Genomic DNA, 27,716 nt, shown 5'->3' with positions numbered 1-27,716 from the left:
TTCTTATTTTTTTTTTTCGTTCTTTGTGTAGACAAAATTAAAAAAAGAATTAAGTTTTTATTTTCCCTTTGTTTTCTTTAGTTTTTTCCACTAAAGTTTGTTTCCTTCTTTTTTCGCTGAGGCAGGCTTTTATTTTTCCTTTTCTGTGCCTTTTTAATTGGCACAATCGCGTCCTTTAATTTCGCAGCCGCCGTTTTTCCCTCCATGTCATCGAGGACACCCAGCGGCTTCAAGTGTTGTACTCGGTGCAACCGGACCATCTCGGGTACCGACCCCCACGCATGGTGTCTCCAGTGCCTTGAGCCGGATCATCTGCCAGCTGCTTGTAAGCTGTGTTCTTTAATGAAAAAATGGACCCAAGTGTCTCGGGAGGCTCAACGAGAAAAACTTTTTCCGGATCGGTCCGGTCCTTCAACGTCGGCATCAGTACTGAGATTGGCGGCATTGACGTAGAGGGAAGCATCGACTTCGAGAGAGCAGGTAATGGCTGCCGAACGACCATATCGCGCTGGGAGTAGTGAGGCATCGAGTGGGTCTCCACCTGTCTCAAGGCCCACTGCTAGGCAGGCCCCCCGGGACAGACCTTTGTTGGACCCGGCCCCGAGAAGGCGTGAGGATTCTACGTCCTCCTCTTCAGTACCGAGGAGTCTCGATGACGGGCATCGAGCGAAGGCTATGAAGCACCGTCATTGATCTCCTTCCATGCGCGGTACCGAGAGCTCTGGGGAGCCGAGGGATTCAGCACCCGAGAAGCGTCGGCGCCGAGAGGACCGCTCACCCTCTATACAGGAGGTGCCGATGCGTCGGTCTTCTGGCAGCCTGGTACTGGCTCTCAAGCCCCCTCAGATTCTGCCACTGACTCCTGCACTGGCCCCCCAGCCTTTTCCGATGGAAGCTCTCGACGAGCGCATCAGGGCCCTTCTTCCAGAACTTGTGGAGAGATTGCTGTGCCAGTCTACTTTGGTGCCAGGGGTGCTTGCCCCTTCTGCACCGACTATTGAGGCGGCATCTGGTCCTGTGGTGAGGTCCCTGCTTGCGGCATCGGCTGCCACCTGGGTCGACTCTCCTTCGACGTTGGCGGAGGAAGCTTCGCTGCAGTCCAGGCAGGGGTCGACTTCTCGTCATCCCCCTCGAGGTTGTCGTTCCTCAACGTCGAGATAGGCTCAGGTTCGGGCTGCTCTTAGAGAGCTTTTGTCCGATACTGAGGATGAGCTCTCGTGGGAGGAAGAGGAAGATCCCAGATATTTTTTTGAAGAAGAGTCATATGGGGTCCCCTCTGATCCCACTCCGCCAATTGAAAGAAGGATGTCTCCGCCTGAGAGTCTGAAATGTCTAAGGATATTCCCTTCCCTATGGAGGTTGTGGATGAGCCCAGGGCCAAGATGCTCGAGGTCTTGGATTATTTTTCTCCAACTGCAGAGGTTGCAATGGCTTCCTTGCATAACACACTCAGGGAAGTTCTTATGCAAAACTGGTCGTTCCCTCTCTCTAATCCAGTGGTCCCCAGAAAAGCTGAGTCCCAGTACAGAGTCCATGGAGAGCCGGTAATGGTGAAGTCTCAACTACCTTACGATTCCATGGTGGTGGATTCTGCTCTCAGGAGAGCCAAGAGTACTAGGGACTATGTCTCAGCGCCCCCAGGCAGAGAGTCTAGGACCTTGGATTCTTTTGGGAGAAAGACGTATCAGGTCGCTATGCTCGCAGCCAAGATTCAAACATACCAGCTCTACATGAGCATCCACTTGCGGAACTTGGTGAGGCAACTGTCTAGTTTGGTTGAAGCACTTCCTCTGGAACTCGCCGAACCTTTTCACCAGGTGGTCAGGCAGCAGAAGGCGTGTCAAAAATTCCTGGCCAGGGGTACTTACGACACTTTTGATGTTCATCCCGAGTAGCTGCTCAAGGCACAGTGATGCGCAGACTCTCATGGCTGCGCGTCTCTGACCTGGATCATAAAACCCAGCAGCGAATGACGGATGTTCCTTGCTGGGGGGATAAACGTTTTGGCGAAAAAGTAGAGGATATGGTCGATCAGATCAAGAAGCACCATGACACTATGGATTCTCGCTCCCGCCGGGTGTCTTCTGCTACCACCTCCTCATCTAGGAGGTTTTTTGGAGGGAAGAGGAGTGCTCCCTATTCCTATAATAGGCGTAGGTACACTTCTGCTTCTCGGCAGTTTGTCTAGGTTCAGTCCCAGCGCGTTCGTTCCCGTCAACGGCGTGCGCCTAAGGCCCCAGCGGCTCCCCAGCAAAAGCAAGGGTACGGGCTTTTGACTGGCTCCAGTGCAGCATAGCCTCAGAAAAAGTGTCTGTGCCGGATGACTTGCCTGTCGGAGGGAGGTTGGTATTTTTTCACCAAAGGTGGCCTCTTATAACCTCCGATCGGTGGGTTCTTCAAATAGTCCGGTCAAGATACACCCTCAATCTGGAACCCAAACCTCCGAATTGCCACCGGGAGCTCATTCTTTCAGCTCCCAGCACAAGTAGGTACTTGCAGAGGAACTCTCTGCCCTTCTAAAGGCCAGTGCGGTCAAACCCGTTCCACCAGGGGCAGAAGGGATGGGATTCTATTCCAGGTACTTCCTTGTGCAAAAGAAAACAGCGGGGATGCGTCCCATCCTAGACCTAAGGGCCCTGAACAAATTCCTAGTCTGAGAAAAGTTCAGGATGGATTCCCTGGACACCCTTCTTCCCATGATTCATGAAAATGATTGGCTATGCTCTCTGGACTTAAAGGACGTCTATACCCACATCTCGATACTCCCAGCTCACAGTATCTTCGATTTTGGTTGGGAACTCGGCTCTTTCAGTACTGCGTACTGCCCTTTGGTCCCGCGTCTGCGCCCAGGGTTTTCATAAAGTGGCTGGCAGTTGTCGCAGCATCACTACGCAGACTGGTAGTTCATGTGTTCCCTTATCTCGACGATTGGCTGGTGAAGAGCACCTCAGAGGCAGGTGCTCTACAGTCCATGCGGATGACTATTCGGGTGCTAAAACTTCTGGGGTTTGTGATCAATTATCCCAAGTCCCATCTTGTCCTGGTTCAAAAATTGGAGTTCATTGGAGCTCTGTTGGACACACGAACGTCTCGAGCTTATCTTCCCCAGGCAAGGGCAGACAATCTCCTGGCCCTAGTGTCCTTGGCTCGAGCGTCTCAACAGATCACAGCTTGGCAGATGTTGAGACTCTTAGAACACATGGCTTCCACAGTTCATTTAACTCCCATGGCACGCCTACATATGAGATCAGCTCAATGGACCCTAGCTTCCCAGTGGTGCCAGGGGATCTAGAGGATGTGTTTTCCATCTCTCCACCAACTTTTGCAGTTCCCTTTAGTGGTGGATCATTCGCGCCATTGTAGCTTCATCACATGCCCCCTAGTCCTAGTATTTTTGGAAAGCGTAAACAGACGCTTCACATCTACCCATTCAACTCCACTCATTATTTTATAGACCTCTATCATATCTCCTCTCAGCCGCCTTTTCTCCAAGCAGAAGAGCCCTAGCCTCTTTAGCCTTTCCTCATAGGGAAATTGTCCCATCCTCTTTATCATTTTCGTCGCCATTCTCTGTACCTTTCCTAATTCCTCTATATCATTTTTGAGATGCGGTGACCAGAATTGAACACAATATTCAAGGTGCGGTCGCAGCATGGAGCAATACTACTACTTGACATTTCTAAAGCGCTACTAGCAATACAAAGGCATTATAACATCCTCATTTTTGTTTTCCATTCCTTTCCTAATAATACCTAGCATTCTATTTGCTTTCTTAGCCGCAGCAGCACAGTGAACAGAAGGTTTCAACGTATCATCAACGAGGACACCTAGATCCCTTTCTTGGCTGGGGACTCCTAACATGGAACCTTGCATGACGTAGCTATAATTCGGGTTCCTCTTTCCCACATGCATCACTTTGCACTTGCTCACATTAAACATCATCTGCCATTTAGATACCCAGTCTCGTAGGGTCTGCTTGTAATTTTTCACAATCCTCCCGCGATTTAACGACTTTGAATAACTTTGTGTCATCAGCAAATTTAATTACCTTACTAGTTACTCCCATCTCTATGTCATTTATAAATATGTTAAAAGCAGTGGTCCCAGCACAGAGCCCTGGGGAACCCTACTAACTACCCTTCTCCATTGAGAATACTGACCATTTAACCCTACTCTCTGTTTTCTTTTAGATTGTAAGCTCTTTGAGCAGGGACTGTCTCTCTTTGTTAAATTGTACAGCGCTGCGTAACCCTAGTAGCGCTCTAAAAATGTTAAGTAGTAGTAGTAGTTTTCTATCTTTTAACTACTACTACTCTGGGACTTACAAGTACCCAATACGCAACCAACACACAAAAAAGGACACACACTTGATATCATAACAAATAAATTCGAACCGGATTCAACCATCACAATTACTGACACAAGATGGACACCTACGTTATGGTCAGACCACCACAAAGCAAATGTCTCTCTCTGCTGGCGAAAAACACACATAAACACAAGCAATAAACAGGAGCGAACAACATACACAATGAGAAGAAAAATAGACCCCACAATATTCTGGCAACAGATCTACCAGAACGAATGGCCAACAAACGCTGACACCATCCAATTCCTCCAAGAATGGGACGATCAATGTACAACAACACTAGACAAAATCGCCCCAACCCAAACCAGAACATCACACAGGAAAAAAACAAATCCATGGTTCACCGAAGAGCTGAAAAAACTTAAAATACAAGTCAGGAAACTAGAACGAGAATGGAACAAAAAGAAAGACGAACAAACACTAAACGCATGGAAACTACTTCGGAGAAAATACAAATACACCATAAAACAGACCAAAAGACTACATTACAAAACAATAATAGGACCAAACTACAAAGACACACATAAACTCTTCTTCCTTGTGAATAAACTGTTAGACACCACACCAGCTACAAACAACGGCAAAGATGTACCAGATGTGGACAACCTTGCGAAATACTTTGAGGAGAAAATTATACAACTACGACTCAAAATACCCGCAAGCCCTATAGAGTACGCCACACTCTTAGATTGTCTTGACCCAGAAGAAGGAACATACCCTGCAGACAGAACATGGACCGAATTGGAAATGCTATCAGAAGACCTCATCTCTGAAACTCTCAAAAAATATGCCAAATCCCACTGCAAACTAGACACATGCCCAAACTACCTCATGAAATCTGCTCCTCAACAATTCATAATAGACCTAACGAGCCATGTGAACTTCATGCTACAGAATGGACTCTTCCCAAAAGAAAAAGGAAAAATCCTACTCACCCCAATTCCTAAAGATACAAAGAAATGCACGAGTGAAATAACCAACTACAGGCCAGTAGCCTCCATACCACTAATAACCAAAATAACTGAAGGAATGGTAACCAAACAACTTACAAACTATCTAAAGAAACACTCAATACTGCATGACGCCCAATCAGGATTCCGGTCGAATCATAGCACAGAGACAGTATTAGTCACCCTTATGACTAGATTTAAGCAAATAATTGCAACTGGTAACAATATACTCCTCCTACAATTTGACATGTCAAGTGCCTTCGATATGGTTGACCACGGAATCCTACTACACATACTCGAATACTTTGGCATTGGAGGAAATGTCCTGAATTGGTTCGAAGGGTTCCTAACCCAACGTTCGTATCAAGTCACATCAAATTCGACCACGTCTAAAGCATGGACACCTGAATGTGGAGTTCCACAGGGATCACCTCTCTCACCAACCATCTTCACCCTAATGATGATCCCGCTGGCAAAACTCCTATCAAACCATAACCTCAACCCATATATATACGCTGATGATGTGACAATATACATCCCCTTCAAACAAGACATTAACGAAATCCTCAACGAAATCAATCAAAGTCTACACATCATGAACACATGGGCAGATGCATTCCATCTGAAATTAAACGCAGAAAAAACTCAATGCCTAATACTCACCTCCCAATTCAACACAAAAGAATTCACAGCTATAAACACACCAAACCTGAACCTTCAAATCTCAGAAACGCTAAAGATCCTTGGAGTCACTATCGACCGCCACCTAACGCTCGATACTCATGCTAACAACACAACTAAAAAGATGTTCTACTGCATGTGGAAACTTAAAAGGATAAGACCATACTTCCCAAGATCCGTCTTTCGTAGCCTAGTACAATCCCTCGTGCTCAGCCATCTGGATTACTGCAACTCACTATACGCAGGTTGCAAAGAACAAACACTGAGAAAACTTCAAACAGCCCAGAATACGGCAGCCAGACTCATCTTTGGAAAGCCAAAATATGAGAGTGCAAAACCATTACAAGAGAAACTACACTGGCTTCCACTAAAGGAACGCATCACTTTTAAAGTATGCACATTAGTCCACAAAATCATTCACGGCGAAGCCCCAGCCTACATGTCTGAGTTAATAGACCTACCACCCAGAAACGCCAAAAGATCATCCCGAACCTTCTTAAACCTCCACTTCCCCAATTGCAAAGGTGTGAAATACAAAACGCTACATTCATCAACCTTTTCTCACATGAGCACGCAGTATTGGAATACACTGCCACGCAACTTAAGAACAATCAACGAGCAAGCTTCCTTCCGCAGATCATTGAAGACCCATCTTTTCGAAAAGATTTACGGAAAGAACCAAAACACATAAAGTCCACACCTACTATTCACGAATGCATCACACATTCACCTCTGAACTCTCATTCCCGTAATATCAAATCATTCATACCTTCAATCACAGAAAGATATATATCATATGTCTTTATGCCTTCTTATCGCCCTCTAAGCTCCCATTGTTTCCTCCCAATGTTTCAATGTTTGTGCTCCATTGTTACACTCCCAACGACACTTCAATTGTTTCGCATAATTATGCAAAATGTAATCCATAACCAATCTGTAACAAATTGTATTTCCAACATTTAACTCATATTGTAAGCCACACTGAGCCCGCAAAAAGGTGGGAAAATGTGGGATACAAATGCAATAAATAAATAAAAAAATGATACTATTAAACATTTCTATAGCGCTACTAGACTTAAGCAGCGCTGTACAAATCAACATGAAAAAGACAGTCCCTGCTCAACAGAGCTTACAATCTAAATTGGACAGACGAACAGACAGCTAGGGGTGGGGAAATTGCAGTGGTAGGGGTGATAAGTGAGGGTGTTGAGTAAGAGAGTCATGGTTAGGAGTCGAAAGCAGTAGCAAAGAGGTGGGCTTTAAGCCTAGACTTGAAGACAGCCAGAGACTGAGCCTGACGTACCGGCTCAGGGAGTCTATTCCAGGCATAGGGAGCAGCGAGATTGAAGGAACGGAGCCGGGAGTTAGCAGTGGGGGAGAAGGGGGACGACAGGAGACATTTACCCAGCGAACGGAGTTCACGGGGAGGAGTGTATGGAGAGATGAGAGCAGAAAGGTACCGAGGAGCTGCGGAGTGGATGCACTTGTAGGTCAAAAGCAGAAGTTTGAACCGTATGCGGAAGCGGATAGGGAGCCAGTGAAGCGACTTGAGGAGAGAGCTAACGTGAGTATAGCGACTGTGGCGGAATATAAGACGCGCAGCAGAGTTTTGGACAGATTGAAGAGGAGATAGATGGCTGAGCGGGAGACCAGCGAGAAGCAAATTGCAGCAGTCTAGGTGAGAGGTGATAAGGGTGTGGGCAAGGGTTTTGGTAGCGTCCTCGGAGAGGAAAGGGCAAATTTTGTTAATATTATAGAGAAAGAAACGACAGGTTTTGGCAATCTGCTGAATATGAGCAGAGAAGGAGAGAGCGGAGTCAAAGATGACTCCAAGGTTGTGCGCAGACGGGACAGGGAGGATGAGAGTGTTATCTACCGAAATAGAGAATGGGGGCGAGGAGAGGCAGGTTTAGGGGGAAAGAGGAGAAGCTCGGTTTTGGTCATGTTTAGTTTCAGATGGTGGCGAGACATCCAGGCAGCGATGTCAGACAGGCAGGCCGATACTTTGGTCTGGATTTCAGCTGAGATATCCGGTGCGGAGAGGTAGATCTGGGTATCATCAGCGTAAAGGTGGTATTGAAAGCCATGGGATGAGATCAGAGCACCAAGGGAAGAGGTATAGATGGAGAAGAGGAGAGGTCCTAGGATAGATCCTTGGGGTACACCGACTGTTAGCGGGATAGATGTGGCGGAGGAACCACCAGAGTATACGCTAAGAGTACGTTGGGAGAGATAGGAAGAGAACCAGGAAAGAACAGGGCCCCGGAATCCAAGAGAGGATAATGTATCAAGGAGTAAGGTGTGATCAACAGTATCAAAAGCAGCAGATAGGTCGAGGAGGATGAGAATAGAGTAAAGACCTTTAGATTTGGCCAGTAACAGGTCATTAGAGACTTTGGCAAGTGCCGTTTCAGTCGAGTGAAGAGAGCAAAAGCCAGATTGGAGCGGGTCAAGAACAGCTCGAGATGAAAGGAAGTCGAGGCAGCGGCGGTGAACAGCACGTTCAAGTATCTTGGAGAGGAAAGGGAGGAGGGAGATGGGCCGATAGCTAGAGTGGCAGGTAGGGTCCAGTGAAGGTTTTTTAAGGAGCGGTGTGACTACAGCATGTTTGAAGGCATCAGGAACAATCGCAGTGGAAAGCGAAAGATTGAGTATATGACGGATAAAAGGGATGACAGTGGGGGGAGGTAGTGTTAAGTAGGTGAGTGGGAATGGGATCAGAGGGGCAGGTGGTACGTTTGGACGAGGAAAGAAGTGCAGTTTCCTCATCAGTGACATCAGAGAAGGTGGAAAAGGAGGGAGGGGTTGGAGGGTTGGGGGAATGGACTAGTTTTTACTCCACAATAGAACACTACCTCCTATTCCATGACTCTCCAATTTCCTCTGGAGTCTTTCATGAAGTACACAATATCAACCGGCTCCCCTTTATCCACATGTTTGTTCACCCCTTTAAAGAAATGTAGTAGATTGGTGAGGCAAGATTTCCCTTCAAAGCTAATATCAAATCCGATCATATTATGATCACTGTTATCAAGCGGCTCCAGCAGCATTACCTCCCGCACCAGATCATGCGCTCCACTAAGGACTAGGTCTAGAATTTTTCCTTCTCTCGTCGGTTTCTATACCAGCAGCTCCATAAAGCAGTCCTTGATTTCATCAAGGAATTTTACCTCCCTAGCGTGTCCCGATGTTACATTTACCCAGTCAGTATCATTCATTATTATTGTGTTGCCCAGTTTGTTTGCGTCCCTAATTTCCTTTAACATTTCTGCATCCGTCTGTTCATCCTGGCCAGGTGGACGGTAGTACACTCCTATCATTACCCTTTTCCCCTTTACACATGGAATTTCAATCCACAGTGATTCCAAGAAGTGTTTTTTTTTTCCTGCAGAATGTTCAATCTATTTGATTCAAGGCTCTTGTTAATATACAATGCTACCCCTCCACCAATTCGATCCACCCTATCACTACGATATAATTTGTACCCTGGTATGACAGTGTCACTGGTTGGCCTCCTTCCACCAGGTCTCAGAGATGCCCATTATATCTAATTTTTCATTTAGTGCAATATATTCTAACTCTCCCATCTTATTTCTTAAGCTCCTGGCATTCGCATATAGACATTTCAAACTGTGTTTGTTGCTCCTATTTACATCATGCTTAGTACTTGACAGTACTAATTTGCAATCTTTTGTCTGATTTTTATTTAGGGACACCTGATCTACTACAGTCTTTTTTACAACCTCACTATCAGGATACCCTATCTTCCCTGTTTTGATGATATCTTTGAAAGATATCTTATCCCGAACCATGCGCTTTTGAGCGACTGTCAGCCTTTTCCCCATTTCTAGTTTAAAAGTTGCTCTATCTCCTTTTTAAATGCCGATGCCAGCAGCCTGGTCCCACCCTGGTTAAGGTGGAGCCCATCCTTTCGGAATAGGCTCCCCCTTCCCCAGAATGTTGCCCAGTTCCTAAGAAATCTAAAACCCTCCTCCCTGCACCATCGTCTCATCCACGCATTGAGACTTCAGAGCTCTGCCTGTCTCTTGGGCCCTGCGCGTGGAAGAGGTAGCATTTCAGAAAATGCTACTCTAGAGGATCTGGATTTGAGCTTTCTACCTAAGAGCCTAAATTTGGCTTCCAGAACCTCTCTCCCACATTTTCCTATGTCATTGATACCCACATGTACGAAGACAGCCGACTCCTCCCCAGCACTGTCTAAAATCCTGTCTAGGTGACGCGTGAGGTCTGCCACCTTTGCACCAGGCAGGCAAGTCACCAGTCGATCCTCACGTCCACCAGCCACCCAGCTATCTATCTGCCTAATGATCGAATCACCAACTACAACAGCTGTCCTAATCTTTCGCTCCTGGGCAGCACTTGGAGACATATCCTCGGTGCAAGAGGATAGTATTTCCCCTGGTGGGCAGGTCCTGGCTACAGGAGTACTTCCTACTTCACCAGGGTGATGCTCTCCTTCTAGGTGACCTCCCTCCTCCAAGGTAGCTCAAGGGCTACCAGACTGGAGGTGGGACTTCTCTACAACATCCCTGTAGGTCTCCTCTATGTACCTCTCTGTCTCCCTCAGCTTCACCAAGTCTGCTACTTTAGCCTCAAGAGAGCGGATACGTTCCCTGAGAGCTAGGAGCTCTTTGCATCGGGCACACACATATGACATTTCACCAACTGGGAGATAATCATACATGTGACACTCAGTGCAAAAGACTGGATAGCATCCCTCTCGCTGCTGGACTGCTGACTCCATCTTAGTGTTTTTGGGTTTTTCAGTAATTTAAAAGTTGCTACAGTATTATTAAGGATATTAGCCTAATATAAAAGTGTCTTTTAGTTTATATAGTATATTGTATGATTTAGTTAGTGTTTCCTTCTTAGATGGTAATGAAATGTATTTAAAACTCTGTAAGAGCACTCCTTGCTTGTTACCCTAATTACAATAACTGACTATAAATGAAAAGTTGTCCTAGGGGGAGGGTGGGTGGGAAGACTAAACTAGATCCTACAGTGCCTGCTACATTCTATCTGTTAATGCTGTGGTACAAAGTTTTTAAAACTAAGTGGAAAAGACTATGGAGATTAGTTGATAAAATTTGATTTTTATATTTTTATTTTGCCTAACCTACAATTCCTCCTTTAAACCCCAATCTTTTGGAGATTTCCATTTGATTTATTTTGGGACCCACATTTTAAGGCCTATTTAAGTGAAAAATGGAAGGAGTACGCGGATCATAATAAGCAACATCAGTGCCAGCCCAGTCTGTATTGGGAGACATCTAAGGCGGTGATACGGGGGGAGATAATTGCATACAGGGCCAGAGCTAAGAAAATGAGAGACAAGGAGATCATTAGATTGGAGAAACAAGTCCGTTATCAGAGGGTTAGGTGTGGGGCGCGCATGACATCAGAGGAGAAAGGAGCTCTATTAGCCTCCCAGAAAGCGCTGAATGAATTACTGCACCAGAGGGCGGTAAAGTCCCATAAGTATTATCAATATCAATATTTCATTCATGGTAATAAAGCTGGGGCGTTGCTGGGGAGATTGATACGTGGAAAACGGGGCTGTCAGGGAATTTTGGAAGTCAAGGATGAGGGTGGCCGACTTCTCAGGGAATCAAAGGACATTGCTAATTGTTTTAAGAGGTATTATGAAAAACTATATAGGGAGCCTACAGAGATAATGCAAGATAGTACGCTTTACTTAATCAATCAAGCCCTGCCGCAGATTTCAGATTCCCAGGAAGAGTACCTAAATGGCCCCATTACGGAAGGCGAGTTGATGCTGGCGCTTCAGCAGAGCAAAATCCAAAAAGCACCGGGGCCTGATGGGTACACCATTGCCTACTACAAGTTAGTCCAAGAACAGGTGACACTTCCTTTGTTAAATCTTTACAATGAGATGGTTACCTCCGGGGTAATGTCTGATACATTGAATGTGGCAAAAGTGATAGTACTACCAAAGCCAGGGAAGGACAGTACTGAAGTAGGGTCATACAGGCCCATTTCCCTATTACATTGTGATGTAAAAATCTACGCCAAAATCTTGGCCAACCGTCTGGCCAGGGTTCTGCCAGACTTGATTGCATCCCCGCAGGTGGGATTTGTGAAGGGAAGATCGGTGGGGAGCAATGTCCGGGCGCTCTTGGCATCCCTGGAGATTATGGAGAGGCAGAAAAGGCCTTCTCTGCTGGTCAGTTTCGACGCAGAGAAGGCCTTTGATCGTGTTGTTTGGAATTTTATGTTTACAGTAATGGAAAAGGTTGGGGTGGACGGTCATTTTCATACTGCAGTAAGGGCACTCTATTCCAACCCGCAGGCATTCATGTGGGTTAATGGGGAACAATCGGCATTGTTTAAGATCAGAAGAGGCACCCGGCAAGGGTGTCCCTTGTCCCCGTTGTTGTCTGTGCTCGCTCTGGACCCATTGATTAGGGAAATCGTGTCCCACCCGGAGGTGGAGGGGGTGCGGTGGGGCTCCTCCATGTTTAAAGTGTCTGCATTTGCAGACGACATATTAGTACATCTTACTCACCCCGGTCGATCGTTACGTGCTCTGCTGGAACTGTTTCAGGAGTATGGCGACTTTGCAGGGTTCAAAATAAATTACTCTAAATCGTTGGCACTGACAGCTCATGCAAGTGTAAAGACAGAATGGGGGGCTGGATTCCCACTCAAGTGGGCTTCGGATTTCATTCCGTATTTGGGGGTGAAGATTTCTATGAGAACTTCCATGTTGTATCAACTAAATTTCATTAATCTGCTAGATAAAATGAAGGGTAGACTGAATAGGTGGGGGACTCTACCACTTACACTGCATGGGCGGATACATCTATTTCGCATGGTTGAATTTCCGAGGTGGCTATATACATTCCAGGTGCTGCCCTTGCGGCTTAAATGCAAAGATCTCAATCAGTTGTACCGACATCTGAGGAGGTTTGTGTGGAGAAATGCGAAGCCGAAAATTCCACTGACATTACTCATGGGTCCATGGAGGGAGGGAGGCATGGGCCTTCCAAATGTCCGCAGATATAATCAGGCCTGTCTGTTGAGACACTTGGGGGACTGGTTGTTAGGGAGGCAAGATTACACACCACGGAGAATGGAGTATGATTTTTTTAAGCCATTCCACCCGCACTATCTATTGCATGGGGATAGGAGAGTGATACCGGCCTATATTCGTCACAGTATACTTTTGGGCCCCTTAAGGGAGGTGTGGAGAGATTTGAATAAGACATGGGGCTTGGAGGCAGATGTCTCGGATTTATTGCCATTGCAGGACAACCCACAATTTGTCCCCGGTACAGAGAACAAAATATTTCATAGATGGGCGACACTGGGGATTACGAGACTGGAGCACGTATTAGATGCAAGGGGGAAGATCCTATCTTTGGGAGCTTTGGGAGTAGGTATAAGCATGAACCATATATTTGCATACCATCAGCTAGCTCACTACGTCCGGTCTTTGGACCAAAGTAAATTGGGGAGTGGTCACGGGCGTAGGCTTAGGGCCTTTTTTGGGATGATCACAGGAGACAGGCTGTCAGTTTCAAGCTTGCAAAGAGCCATAGGGGAGCTGGAAGGAGAGAGGGACACGTCCGCTATTTGTCAAAGATGGGCAGGGGACCTGGGGCAACCACATTTACAGTTAGATTTCCGTAAACTGATAGCACGTGTCCCTCAGATATCAGTAAATGCAGGCCTTCGGGAGTGCCAATACAGGATCGTGTATAGAGCATATATGGCCAAAAGTCAACTGTTCAAATTTGGGGGGGTTACGGACCCGCTATGTATGAAATGTGAGCAGGGGGAGGGTACGTTGGTGCATTCTCTTTGGGCATGCCATAAGATTCAGGCTTTTTGGAAGCAGTTAATCCAATATCTTGAATCTTTGGTGCATCTTCGGATTCCATTTTCGCCTCAGGGGATATTACTGGACAAATATGAAGTATTTAGGCTTCACGGTAAGGGGACCCAGCAGCTCATTCGCAAAGCAAGCCTGGTCGGGAAAAAGATCATAATGGGTGTCTGGACGAACGAGTCTCCACCAGATTTCTGGCATTGGAGGAACAAGTTCCATGACCTCCTCTTAATGGAGCGCAGGGGAGTAGGGTCTTCCCCCAAGAGGCGGAAAGCATTTCTGGCAGTTTGGGAACCCTACATACAATCACTGTCACCAAAAGCTCGCAGTTTAATATTCAATAAGCTCTGAAAGGGGAACTCAGTAGGCACACACATGGGAGAGGAGGGACATAGGGGGACATACAAGGTTGGTCAATAACCAAGTATGTGTTAAGACAGCAGTATAGGGCTCTCATGTAATATGTTGTAAACCGGTACCCTCGGGCGGCATTTCATTTGGAATAGATATAAGTCAGAAGAGGGTACAGGAAGGCATAGGGGGAGGGGGGGAGGGGGGCTAGTGGGAGGGGGAGGGGAGGACAAGCATGGGAGGGGGGAGGGGAGCAATCATAGGAGGAATGTACTCAATGGTTAGATACTACGGTGTTAGTTGAGGTTATTTGCGGTATGTTTTATGATGTAATACTGAAAGTGTAGTTCTGGTTTCTGCAATTTATAAACTGAGTCATATATATATAAGAAGTTGTGATTTGTAATGGGGGGAGGGGGGAGAAAATAGAAGAAAAGTTTGATGGTAGACAGTTTCTTTCTCTTTAAGAAGTTCACACATCTACATCTTGTATTATAAATTTGCTTGTTAGTTGGAAATGTGTGCTTATTTACTATCAATAAAAAACGTTGGAACATGAACCCCAATCTTTAAGTTCCCAAAGCACAAAGCAAAATAGCGTTCACTTACCAGAGAAATGTTCTCTTCTCTCGAAACTTCTCAGAAAGAAAGTTCAGTGGGACCTTTCCTCTTTTTCTAATTTATTTATCAAGTATTTGATATACTGTCATTTGAAATTTAGTAACAATATCATGGAAGTTTAAAATCTAATAAAATCATCAGAATAGGGCCCCTTTAACTGGGAAGAGAGGAACCTAGGATCCTAGATGTATAATACATACTTTGTCTTGGTGGATGTTGAACACATAGTACATAGAGTTTATTTAAAATATGTGGAAGCACACATGCCTCTGAAAATAATGGTCATATATTTCAGCATGGAAGATAAGAAAAATAATACATGGAAGATGTTACCAAAGAAACCTTGCAAGAATCTTATGAACACTTTAAATAATCTCTACCAACAGCTTGGAGAATGTAAGTATGCTATATAGAAGAGTATGTGCTGTATATTAGAAACTTGTCCCAGAAAACAAACAGGCAATTGGTTTGCAAGAGCCTGACCAGCAGAAAGGTGAGCAGATCGAAACATACCAAAGTAGTCCAAAGGAGAAGCTACAACACTGGATCGGGGAAAAAACTTGCATCCTACAAAAACAAATATAAATAACATGTAGAATGTTGCACTTACATGTTGCACTTACATAAAAATCAATCTCAAAATTAATTGCATAGGTAGCAAAACAAAAGCACAAGATTGTAAAATCTAAATCATATGAAATATAAAGAGCATGAATAAATGAATAAGGGCATAGTAAAATCATATAACAATAAATGATAACACTTAAAGGTATAACTCATAAAAATGTAACACAGGGCACCAAAATCTTAATTTACATACCCAAATTAATGTAGGATTTCAGCTAACACCAATTCTGATTGAAGCTAAAAGGCAAATCAGAAAAAATTCCAAAGTAAGGTTATGTAGAGGGATGACAGTGCACATATAATCCAACAAAAAGTTAACAAAAGATTCAAAGCCAATTTACTGTCTCTCTCGGTGGAGGGGTAGCATTCTGTTGGTAGTGAAACCAACCTTTGTACACAGTCATCCTTTTAAGCACATCTCTGGTCACTTGATCTATCTTAAATTTAACATATGAGGTTTTGAGCCTCAAATATTATGGCAAAGCATTCCATAATATGGGCCCGACAACCTCAGAAATAGAATTATGAGTAATGGTAAGATGAATCTGCTTCAAAGAAGGAACCAACAAAAGGTTCCATTGAGAGCAATGGAGAAACCATCCCAGGATATATGAATGAAAAATGTGGGTTCCATTGAGAGCAATGGAGAAACCATCCCAGGATATATGAATGAAGAATGTGGGACAGAAAGAACAGAAGACCAGTTGTCCAGATGCTATGAACAAGGCCCATGTATATGTAAGCCTATATTTAACAAAACTAAGAGTTTTTATAAAATTAAATATTGGAAATTAAAATACATTTACGATCTTATAAAACTTTCATAAATAGGGTACAGCACATAAAAAGTTGTGTACATGGGCAGAGGTCCTAAACATATAAATAAAACATGCATAAACATTAAATATAAATAGCAAGATGTTTAAATAAGAGCATATAAGAGAATATTATGAAAACTGATACTGATAAAAGCATAAATAATAAAACCGTAAGAGCTTATAGATACACAGAAAGATCAAGTTTCTGGTTTAGACCATCAGGCTTATTTTCGAAAGAGAAAGACGCCCATATTGCGACCCAAATCGGGAGATGAGCGCCTTTCTCTCATGGGTGCCAAAATCTGTATAATCGAAAGCCGATTTTGGGCGCCTCCAACTGCAGTCTGTCACGGGAATGAACAAAGTTGACGGGGCGTGTCGGAGGCGTGGTGAAGGCGGGACTGGGGCGTGTTTATCGGTCGAGGAGTGATGGGCGCGCTAAGCCGATAATGGAAAAAAGAAGGGCGCCAGAAGCGAGAATTTGGGTCACTTTTTCTGGACCCTTTTTTTCACGAACAAAAAGTGCCCCAACTGCCCAGATGACCACCGGAGGGAATTGGGGATGACCTCCCCTGACTCCCCCACTGGTCACTAACCCCCTCCCACCAAAAAAAAAAAAGAACTTTAAAAACTTTTTTTGCCAGCCTGTATGCCAGCCTCAAATGTCATACCCAGCTCCATCACAGCAGTATGCAGGTCCCTGGAGCAGTTGTTAGTGGGTGCAGTGGACTTCAGGCAGGTGGACACAGGCCCATCCCTCCCCCCTTACTTGTTACACTTGTGCTGGTAAATGGGAGCCCTCCAAACCGCCCCCAAAACCCACTGTACCCACATCTAGGTGCCCCCCTTCAGCCATACGTGCTATGGTAATGGTGTAGAGTTCTGGGGAGTGGGTTTTGGGGGGGGGATTTGGGGGGCTCAGCACCCAAGGTAAGGGAGCTATGGACTTGGGACGTATTTTAAATTTTTAAAAAATTGTTACAAGTGCCCCCTAGGGTGTCCGGTTGCTGTCCTAGTATGTGTGGGGGACCAGTGCACTACGAATCCTGGCCCCTCCCACGACCAATGCCTTGGAGTTGTTCGTTTTTGAGCTGGGCGCCTTCGGTTTCCATTATCACTGAAAACAGATACCGCCCAGCTCAAATCCGCACAAATCCAATGCATTTGCCCGGCACCAACCGTATTATCGAATCAAAAGATGGACGCCCATCTTTTTTGAAAATACGGTCTGTCCCGCCCCTTCGCGTACCTTTCCTCGGAGATAGTCGCCCATGGAGATGGGCGTTCGTTCGATTATGCCCTTCCATGTGGTGCTACTGTATCGAATTAAAAAATAAATCTGTGTTCTGACCTTAACAATATTTGGTCCAGATTTTCTCTTCTCCAGGGGTTGCAGTAGAACACAAAATTTGTAGTCCTGAAAGGAGTGTCCCATCTGAAGTGAATGTGTATGTAAGCCTATATATAACAAAACTAAAAGTTTTTATAAAATGAATTCTCCGAGGACAAGCAGGCTGCTTGTTCTCACTGATGGGTGACGTCCACGGCAGCCCCTCCAATCGGAAACTTCACTAGCAAAGTCCTTTGCTAGCCCTCGCGCGCCCGCGCGCACCGCGCATGCGCGGCCGTCTTCCCGCCCGAAACCGGCTCGAGCCGGCCAGTCTTCTTTTGTCCGCACTCGGTACGGTCGTGTTTTCGCCGTGTCGAGCCCCGGAAAGTCGACCTCGCGCGTCCAATTTGTTTGAACGTGGTTTTTTTTCCTTCGGGAAAGCTTTGTCCTAGTCGGGAAGTGCTCCGGAAACCCCCCGCCGGGTTTCGTGTAAATCCTCCCCGTACTTCCAGCTTTTTTGCCCCGGTAAGTTTTCTTTCGTCGTCGGGGTAGGCCTTTTTTCGGCCTCGGTCGAGATTTTTTCTCCCTCTAAATTTGGTGCTTCAAATTTCGCCATTTCGGCTTTTGATTTCGCCGGCGTGATTTTTCCGCCCATGACATCGAAGCCTTCCAGCGGCTTCAAGAAGTGCACCCAGTGCGCCCGGGTTATCTCGCTCACTGATCGACACTCGTCGTGTCTTCAGTGTCTGGGGGCCGAGCACCGCCCTCAGAACTGCAGTCTGTGTTCCCTGCTTCAAAGGCGGACTCAGGTAGCGAGACTAGCCCAGTGGAACGTGTTGTTCTCGGGCTCTTCGTCGGCATCGGCACCGGGATCTTCGAGTGCATCGACGTCGTCAGCGTCCAGACCATCTTCCTCGGCCGCCCCTGCATCGAGTGCATCGAGGCATCGGGCCTCTGCATCGGCGCCGAGACATCGGATAGCTGCATCGACGTCGGTGGTACCAGGACCTCGTCTGCTGATGTCGTCGGACGGTGGTGCATCGGGTGGAGTGCAGGTGAGGGCTGTCCATTCCCCTGCTGGTGGCGGTGAGCCCTCGGGTGGGTCTCCGCCTACCCTGAGGGCTCCTGCGGTACAGCCCCCCCGAGATCGACCTTCTTCAGTCTCGGCCCCGAGGAAGCGACGGGTGGATTCGACGTCCTCCTCGTCGGTGCCGGGGAGCTCCGGTGACATGCTTCGGAAGAAATCGAAGAAGCATCGACACCGGTCTCCTCCCCGTGTCGGCACCGAGAGCTCTGGGTCGCCGAGGGATTCGGCACCCAGCAGGCATCGGCACCGAGAGGACCGCTCACCCTCTGTTCAGGAGGTGTCGATGCGCTCCGCTCTGGACAGCCCGGAACAGCCTCCACGCCCGGAACAGGTACTGACGTCGACGCCTGCATCGACCTCTCAGCCTTTCTCTGCAGCCGCTCTAAACGAGAGCCTCCGGGCCGTTCTCCCAGAGATTCTGGGAGAGCTGTTGCGCCCTACCCCTCCGGTACCGGCGGTGCTTGCGCCACCGGTACCGTCGAGCGTGGCGCCGGCTGGCCCATCGCCCAGGTTGAGGTCCCCGACGTCGGTACCGCGTGCGGTACCGACCGCGGCCACCTCCCAGGAAGGCTCCCCGACTACGTCGGCGGAGGGAGCTTCGCCGATGCGGGCGAGGGAGTCTACCTCTCGACGCCCCCATCGTGGACGGGGTTCCACGGAGTCGAGCAGGGCGAGGTTGCAGACACAGGTCCGTGAACTTGTGTCTGACACCGAGGGTGAGGCCTCGTGGGAGGAAGAGGAAGATCCCAGATATTTCTCTGACGAGGAGTCTGGGGGTCTTCCGTCTGATCCCACTCCCTCTCCTGAGAGACAGCTTTCTCCTCCCGAGAGTCTGTCTTTTGCCTCCTTTGTCCGGGAGATGTCTACGGCCATCCCCTTCCCGGTGGTTGTGGAGGACGAGCCCAGGGCTGAAATGTTTGAGCTCCTGGACTATCCTTCTCCACCTAAGGAAGCGTCCACTGTTCCCTTGCACCATGTCCTGAAGAAGACATTGCTTGCGAACTGGACCAAACCATTAACTAACCCCCACATTCCCAAGAAGATCGAGTCCCAGTACCGGATCCATGGGGACCCAGAGCTGATGCGCACTCAGTTGCCTCATGACTCTGGAGTTGTGGATTTGGCCCTAAAGAAGGCTAAGAGTTCTAGGGAACATGCTTCGGCGCCCCCGGGCAAGGACGCTAGAACCTTAGACTCCTTTGGGAGGAAGGCCTACCATTCCTCTATGCTCGTGTCCAAGATCCAGTCTTACCAGCTCTACACGAGCATACACATGCGGAATAATGTGCGGCAGTTGGCGGGCTTGGTTGATGCTCTTCCCCCTGAGCAAGCCAAGCCTTTTCAGGAGGTGGTCAGGCAGCTGAAGGCGTGCAGAAAATTCCTGGCCAGAGGAGTTTATGACACTTTTGATGTTGCGTCCAGGGCCGCTGCTCAAGGTGTGGTGATGCGCAGGCTCTCATGGCTGCGTGCCGCCGACCTGGAGAATAGAGTCCAGCAGCGGATTACGGACTTGCCTTGCCGTGCGGATAACATTTTTGGCGAAAAAGTCGAGCAGGTGGTAGAGTCTCTCCACCAGCGGGACACCGCATTCGACAAGTTCGCCCGCCGGCAGCCTTCAGCTTCTACCTCTACAGGTAGACGATTTTTCGGGGGAAGGAAGACTGTTCCCTATACTTCTGGCAAGCGTAGGTACAATCCTCCTTCCCGACAGCCTGCGGCCCAGGCTAAGCCCCAGCGCGCTCGCTCTCGTCAGCAGCGTGCGAATCAGCAAGGCCCCGCGGCTCCCCAGCAAAAGCAAGGGGCGAGCTTTTGACTGGCTCCAGCAGAGCATAGCCGACATCCAAGTGTCAGTGCCGGGCGACCTGCCTGTCGGAGGGAGGTTGAAAGCTTTTCACCAAAGGTGGCCTCTTATAACCTCCGATCAGTGGGTTCTCCAAATAGTCCGGCAAGGATACACCCTCAATTTGGCCTCTCAACCTCCAAATTGTCCACCGGGAGCTCAGTCCTACAGCTTCCAGCACAAGCAGGTACTTGCAGAGGAACTCTCCGCCCTTCTCAGCGCCAATGCGGTCGAGCCCGTGCCATCCGGGCAAGAAGGGCTGGGGTTCTATTCCAGGTACTTCCTTGTGGAAAAGAAAACAGGGGGGATGCGTCCCATCCTAGACCTAAGGGCCCTGAACAAATATCTCGTAAAAGAAAAGTTCAGGATGCTTTCCCTGGGCACCCTTCTCCCCATGATTCAGCAAAACGATTGGCTATGCTCTCTGGACTTGAAGGATGCCTACACACACATCCCGATACTGCCAGCTCACAGACAGTATCTGCGATTTCAGCTGGGCGCACGCCACTTCCAGTACTGTGTGCTACCCTTTGGGCTCGCCTCTGCGCCCAGGGTGTTCACAAAGTGCCTAGCTGTGGTAGCAGCGGCGCTTCGCAGGCTGGGGGTGCACGTGTTCCCATATCTCGACGATTGGCTGGTGAAGAACACATCCGAGGCAGGAGCCCTGCAGTCCATGCAGATGACTATTCGCCTCCTGGAGCTACTGGGGTTTGTGATAAATTACCCAAAGTCCCATCTTCTCCCAGTGCAGAAACTCGAATTCATCGGAGCCCTGCTGGATTCTCGGACGGCTCGCGCCTATCTCCCAGAGGCGAGGGCCAACAACTTGTTGTCCCTCGTCTCGCGGGTGCGAGCGTCCCAGCAGATCACAGCTCGGCAGATGTTGAGATTGCTGGGCCACATGGCTTCCACAGTTCATGTGACTCCCATGGCCCGCCTTCACATGAGATCTGCTCAATGGACCCTAGCCTCCCAGTGGTATCAGGCCGCCGGGGGTCTAGAGGACGTGATCCACCTGTCCACGAGTTTTCTCGAATCCCTGTATTGGTGGACGATTTGCTCCAATTTGACTCTGGGACGTCCCTTCCAAATTCCTCAGCCTCAAAAAGTGCTGACCACGGATGCGTCTCTCCTGGGATGGGGAGCTCATGTCGATGGGCTTCACACCCAAGGAAGGTGGTCCCTCCAAGAAAGCGATCTACAGATCAATCTTCTGGAGTTGCGAGCGATCTGGAACGCTCTGAAGGCTTTCAGAGATCGGCTGTCCCACCAAATTATCCAAATTCAGACAGACAATCAGGTTGCCATGTACTATGTCAACAAGCAGGGGGGCACCGGATCTCGCCCCCTGTGTCAGGAAGCCGTCAGCATGTGGCTCTGGGCTCGCCGTCAAGGCATGGTGCTCCAAGCCACATATCTGGCAGGCGTAAACAACAGTCTGGCCGACAGGTTGAGCAGGATTATGCAACCTCACGAGTGGTCGCTCAATTCCCGTGTGGTGCGACAGATCTTCCGGGCGTGGGGCACCCCCCTGGTGGATCTCTTCGCATCTCAAGTGAACCACAAGGTCCCTCAGTTCTGTTCCAGGCTTCAGGCCCACGGCAGACTGGCGTCGGATGCCTTCCTCCTGGATTGGGGGGCAGGTCTGCTGTATGCTTATCCTCCCATTCCTCTGGTGGGGAAGACTTTGTTGAAACTCAAGCAAGACCGAGGCACCATGATTCTGATTGCTCCCTTTTGGCCGCGTCAGATCTGGTTCCCCCTTCTTCTGGAGTTATCCTCCGAAGAACCGTGGAGATTGGAGTGTTTTCCGACCCTCATCACGCAGGACGAAGGGGCTCTGCTGCATCCCAACCTCCAGTCCCTGGCTCTCACGGCCTGGATGTTGAGGGCGTAGACTTTGCCTCTTTGGGTCTGCCAGAGGGTGTCTCCCGCATCTTGCTTGCTTCCAGGAAAGACTCCACTAAGAGAAGTTACTTCTTTCATTGGAGGAGGTTTGCCGTCTGGTGTGACAGCAAGGCCCTAGATCCTCGCTCTTGTCCTACACAGACCCTGCTTGAATACCTTCTCCACTTGTCTGAGTCTGGTCTGAAGACCAACTCCGTAAGGGTTCACCTTAGTGCAATCAGTGCATACCATTACCAAGTGGAAGGTAAGCCGATCTCAGGACAGCCTTTAGTTGTTCGCTTCATGAGAGGTTTGCTTTTGTCAAAGCCCCCTGTCAAGCCTCCTACAGTGTCATGGGATCTCAATGTCGTTCTCACCCAGCTGATGAAACCTCCTTTCGAGCCACTGAATTCCTGCCATCCGAAGTACTTGACCTGGAAGGTCATTTTCTTGGTGGCAGTTACCTCGGCTCGTAGAGTCAGTGAGCTTCAGGCCCTGGTAGCCCAGGCCCCTTACACCAAATTTCATCACAACAGAGTAGTCCTCCGCACTCACCCTAAGTTTCTGCCAAAGGTTGTGTCGGAGTTCCATCTGAACCAGTCAATTGTCTTGCCAACATTCTTTCCCCGTCCTCATTCCTGCCCTGCTGAACGTCAGCTGCACACATTGGACTGCAAGAGAGCATTGGCCTTCTATCTGGAGCGGACACAGCCCCACAGACAGTCCGCCCAATTGTTTGTTTCTTTTGATCCCAACAAGAGGGGAGTGGCTGTAGGGAAACGCACCATATCCAATTGGCTAGCAGATTGCATTTCCTTCACTTACGCCCAGGCTGGGCTGGCTCTTGAGGGTCATGTCACGGCTCATAATGTTAGAGCCATGGCAGCGTCGGTAGCCCACTTGAAGTCAGCCACCATGGAGGAAATTTGCAAAGCTGCGACGTGGTCATCTGTCCACACATTCACATCTCATTACTGCCTGCAGCAGGATACCCGACGTGACAGTCGGTTCGGGCAGTCAGTTCTTCAGAACCTGTTTGGGCTTTAGGATCCAACTCCACCCCCCGAGGGCCCTGTTTGTTCTGTTCCAGGCTACACTCTCAGTTAGTTGGTAAATTTTTTAGGTCAATCTCAGTTATGTCCTCGCCGTTGCGAGGCCCAATTGACCAATGTTGTTGTTTTGAGTGAGCCTGGGGGCTAGGGATACCCCATCAGTGAGAACAAGCAGCCTGCTTGTCCTCGGAGAAAGCGAATGCTACATACCTGTAGAAGGTATTCTCCGAGGACAGCAGGCTGATTGTTCTCACAAACCCGCCCGCCTCCCCTTTGGAGTTGTGTCTTCCCTTGAAGTGTATTGTCTTGCTACATACTGGACTGGCCGGCTCGAGCCGGTTTCGGGCGGGAAGACGGCCGCGCATGCGCGGTGCGCGCGGGCGCGCGAGGGCTAGCAAAGGACTTTGCTAGTGAAGTTTCCGATTGGAGGGGCTGCCGTGGACGTCACCCATCAGTGAGAACAATCAGCCTGCTGTCCTCGGAGAATACCTTCTACAGGTATGTAGCATTCGCTATATTGGAAATCTTATAAATCTTAAAATCTTATAAAAACATCCATAAATGGGGTACAGCAAGAGGTTTTCCATGTGCTCTGCATTTGGATGTTTTTAGCAGATGAATGCCTCAAAACGCCTAAGAAAGCATCCATCTGCTTTGAAAATGAGCATCATAATGTCCTAATGGGCGTTTGTTCTCCTTTTTAGGTTCTGTCAATGATGATGGGATTAAGGTTCTTTTCTTTTTTATGTGCTTTCGTTATTCTTTTATTGGAGAATCCGTCAATATTTTGAATTATATGCCAATGTTTTTTTTAATACTTAGGTAATGTTTTGAAAAGTGAATATGAGTATATATGAGAGACATTTGTATACCAAGAAGACAGTGCATGCAAATCTATGTCATGCATATTCATTGTGGGTATCCTGAAAACCTGACTGGCCAGGTAGTCCTTGAGGACTGGATTGAAAACCACTGATATAGATAAACATAGCCAAATTTGTAAGAACCCCCATGGATTTAGCAAGGCATGATCTCCCTTTTCTAAACTGTTAGAATTATTTGCTGGGGGTCACGTGATGACGCGGAGCTGAGCGGAAGCCTCTGACACCGGCTCCGACTCGAGCGCGTAAAAATCTGCAAAAATACCTGTGATCTCCCCCCAAGGTGTTCCTCTGCTCTGTACCATCTGACGGCGGAAGGTGAGGGCTACAAAAGAATACTCCAGCGGAGGCCATACATATTCCGCAAATTAGAAAAGAAAGACGGAAGTCCAAAAGACACCCGGCCTGGTTGAAAAGTGAGGTGAAGGAAGCTATTAGGGCTAAAAGAAACGCCTTCAGAAAATGGAAGAAGGAACCGTCTGAAAATAACAAGAAACAGCATAAGGAGTGTTAAAGCAAATGCAAGGCGCAGATTAAGAAGGCCAAGAGGGAGTATGAAAAAAAGATAGCATTAGAGGCAAAAAAACATAGTAAAAAATTTTTTCGGTATATTAAAAGCAGGAAGCCGGCAAAAGAATCGGTTGGGCCGCTGGATGACCGAGGGGTAAAAGGGGCGATCAAGGAAGACAAAGACGTAGCAGAGAGACTGAATGAATTCTTTGCTTCGGTCTTCACCGAGGAAGATTTGGGTGGGATACCGGTGTCGGAAATGGTATTTCAAGCGGACGAGTCGGAGAAACTTACTGACTTCACGGTAAACCTGGAGGACGTAATGGGGCAGTTCGGCAAACTGAAGAGTAGCAAATCTCCTGGACCAGATGGTATTCATCCTAGAGTACTGATAGAACTGAAAAACGAGCTTGCGGAGCTACTGCTAGTGATATGCAACTTATCCTTAAAATCGAGCGTGGTACCGGAAGATTGGAGGGTGGCCAATGTAACGCCCATTTTTAAAAAAGGCACCAGGGGAGATCCGGGAAATTATAGACCGGTGAGTCTGACCTCGGTGCCTGGGAAAATGGTAGAGGCTATTATTAAAAACAAAATTACACAGCACATCCGAGAACATGGATTACTGAGACCAAGTCAGCATGGCTTTTGTGTGGGGAAATCTTGCCTGACCAATTTACTTCAATTCTTTGAAGGAGTGAACAAACATGTGGACAAAGGGGAGTCGGTTGATATTGTGTATCTGGATTTTCAAAAGGCACTTGACAAGGTACCTCATGAAAGGCTACAGAGGAAATTGGAGGGTCATGGGATAGGAGGAAATGTCCTATTGTGGATTAAAAACTGGTTGAAGGATAGGAAACAGAGAGTGGGGTTAAATGGGCAGTAATCACAATGGAGAAGGGTAGTTAGTGGGGTTCCTCAGGGGTCCGTGCTAGGACCGCTGCTTTTTAATATATTTATAAATGATTTAGAGATGGGAGTAACTAGCGAGGTAATTAAATTTGCTGATGACACAAAGTTATTCAAAGTCGTTAAATCGCGACAGGATTGTGAAAAATTACAAGAGGACCTTACGAGACTGGGAGACTGGGCGGCTAAATGGCAGATGATGTTTAATGTGAGCAAGTGCAAGGTGATGCATGTGGGAAAAAAGAACCCGAATTATAGCTACGTCATGCAAGGTTCCACGTTAGGAGTTACGGACCAAGAAAGGGATCTGGGTGTCGTCGTCGATAACACACTGAAACCTTCTGCTCAGTGTGCTCCTGCGGCTAAGAAAGCGAATAGAATGTTGGGTATTATTATGAAAGGTATGGAAAACAGGTGTGAGGATGTTATAATGCCGTTGTATTGCTCCATGGTGCGACTGCACCTTGAGTATTGTGTTCAATTCTGGTCGCCGCATCTCAAGAAAGATATAGTAGAATTGGAAAAGGTGCAGCGAAGGGCGACTAAAATGATAGCGGGGATGGGACGACTTCCCTATGAAGAAAGACTAAGGAGGCTAGGGCTATACAGCTTGGAGAAGAGACAGCTGAGGGGAGACATGATAGAGGTATATAAAATAATGAGTGGAGTGGAACAGGTGGATGTGAAGCGTCTGTTCACGCTTTCCAAAAATACTAGGACTAGAGGGCATGCGATGAAACTACAGTGTAGTAAATTTAAAACAAATCGGAGAAATTTTTTCTTCACCCAACGTGTAATTAAACTCTGGAATTTGTTGCCGGAGAAAGTGGTGAAGGCGGTTAGCTTAGCAGAGTTTAAAAAGGGGTTGGACGGTTTCCTAAAGGACAAGTCCATAAACCGCTACTAAACGGACTTGGAAAAATCCAAAATTCCAGGAATAACATGTATAGAATGTTTGTACGTTTGGGAAGCTTGCCAGGTGCCCTTGGCCTGGATTGGCCGCTGTCGTGGACAGGATGCTGGGCTCGATGGACCCTTGGTCTTTTCCCAGTATGGCATTACTTATGTACTTATGAATAGCGCTGCAAGCGAAGGATGGTATGCCCGCTAAGACCCCGCGGGGAAAGCAGAACTCCAGCGCGACGCAGGTTAAAATGGCGGCGGCCTCTGAGACGGCGATGGCGGGAACGATCCCAGCAGAGGTAGTTCGAGACTTGGCGCAGCAGATCTCCGCGATGTTGGAAGAAAAATTATCAAAATTACAGTCTTCGGTAGATCAGATACGCGAGACGCTGGAACGCCAAAGCGCCAGATTGCAACTCGTGGAGGAAAGAGTGTCGGGTTGTGAAGATGCAGCTGTAGGGGCGAACGAGTGCATGGTAGCGTTGGAGAGGAAATGTGAGCAGCTGACACAGAAGGCGGACGATCTTGAGAACCGCAGCAGGCGGAATAACCTTCGGATAGTGGGCATTCCAGAGGCAGTAAAAGCGGCGGAGCTTCGAAAATTTGTAGAACAATGGCTGCCTAAAGAACTGGGCCTAGATAGTAGCAAATATCCTTTGCAGGTGGAGAGAGTCCACAGAGTAGGAGCGGTACGTGCGAATGAAAGCAGGCCAAGGCAAGTACTGGCAAAACTGTTAAATTACATGGATAAGGAATCACTACTGCAGGCATATAGAAGTAATCCAGGCCTTGCTTATGAGGGAGAGAAAATAATGCTTTTTCAAGACTATTCGGCCATAGTCTCGGACCAACGGAAAGCCATGGGCCGTCATTGTAAAAGACTGTATGACAAAGGAGTACGCTTTGCCTTACTGTACCCCGCGAAGGTGCGGGTACTGCATGAAAACAAAACTTTATTTTTCAATGAAGCAGCAGATCTAGAAAAGTTTGTGTCAACACTACCTTGAGAGAATGCAGCAGCAGA

General features: G+C 47.7%; 1 protein-coding gene across 1 annotated transcript in view; it reads left to right on the top strand.

Moving 5' to 3' along the window:
- DENND4A (DENN domain containing 4A) overlaps positions 1 to 27,716 on the top strand; it is a 576,041-nt gene that overhangs the window by 188,889 nt on the left and 359,436 nt on the right. The window contains 1 exon segment of the mRNA XM_030189785.1: positions 15,141 to 15,241. Coding sequence (XP_030045645.1) covers positions 15,141 to 15,241 — 101 coding nt within the window.

The sequence above is a fragment of the Microcaecilia unicolor genome, chromosome 1, assembly GCF_901765095.1.
Source record: "Microcaecilia unicolor chromosome 1, aMicUni1.1, whole genome shotgun sequence".
NCBI lineage: Eukaryota > Metazoa > Chordata > Amphibia > Gymnophiona > Siphonopidae > Microcaecilia > Microcaecilia unicolor.
The sequence above is the reverse complement of the archived record's forward strand: the minus strand, read 5'-3'. Positions and strand labels throughout refer to the sequence as shown.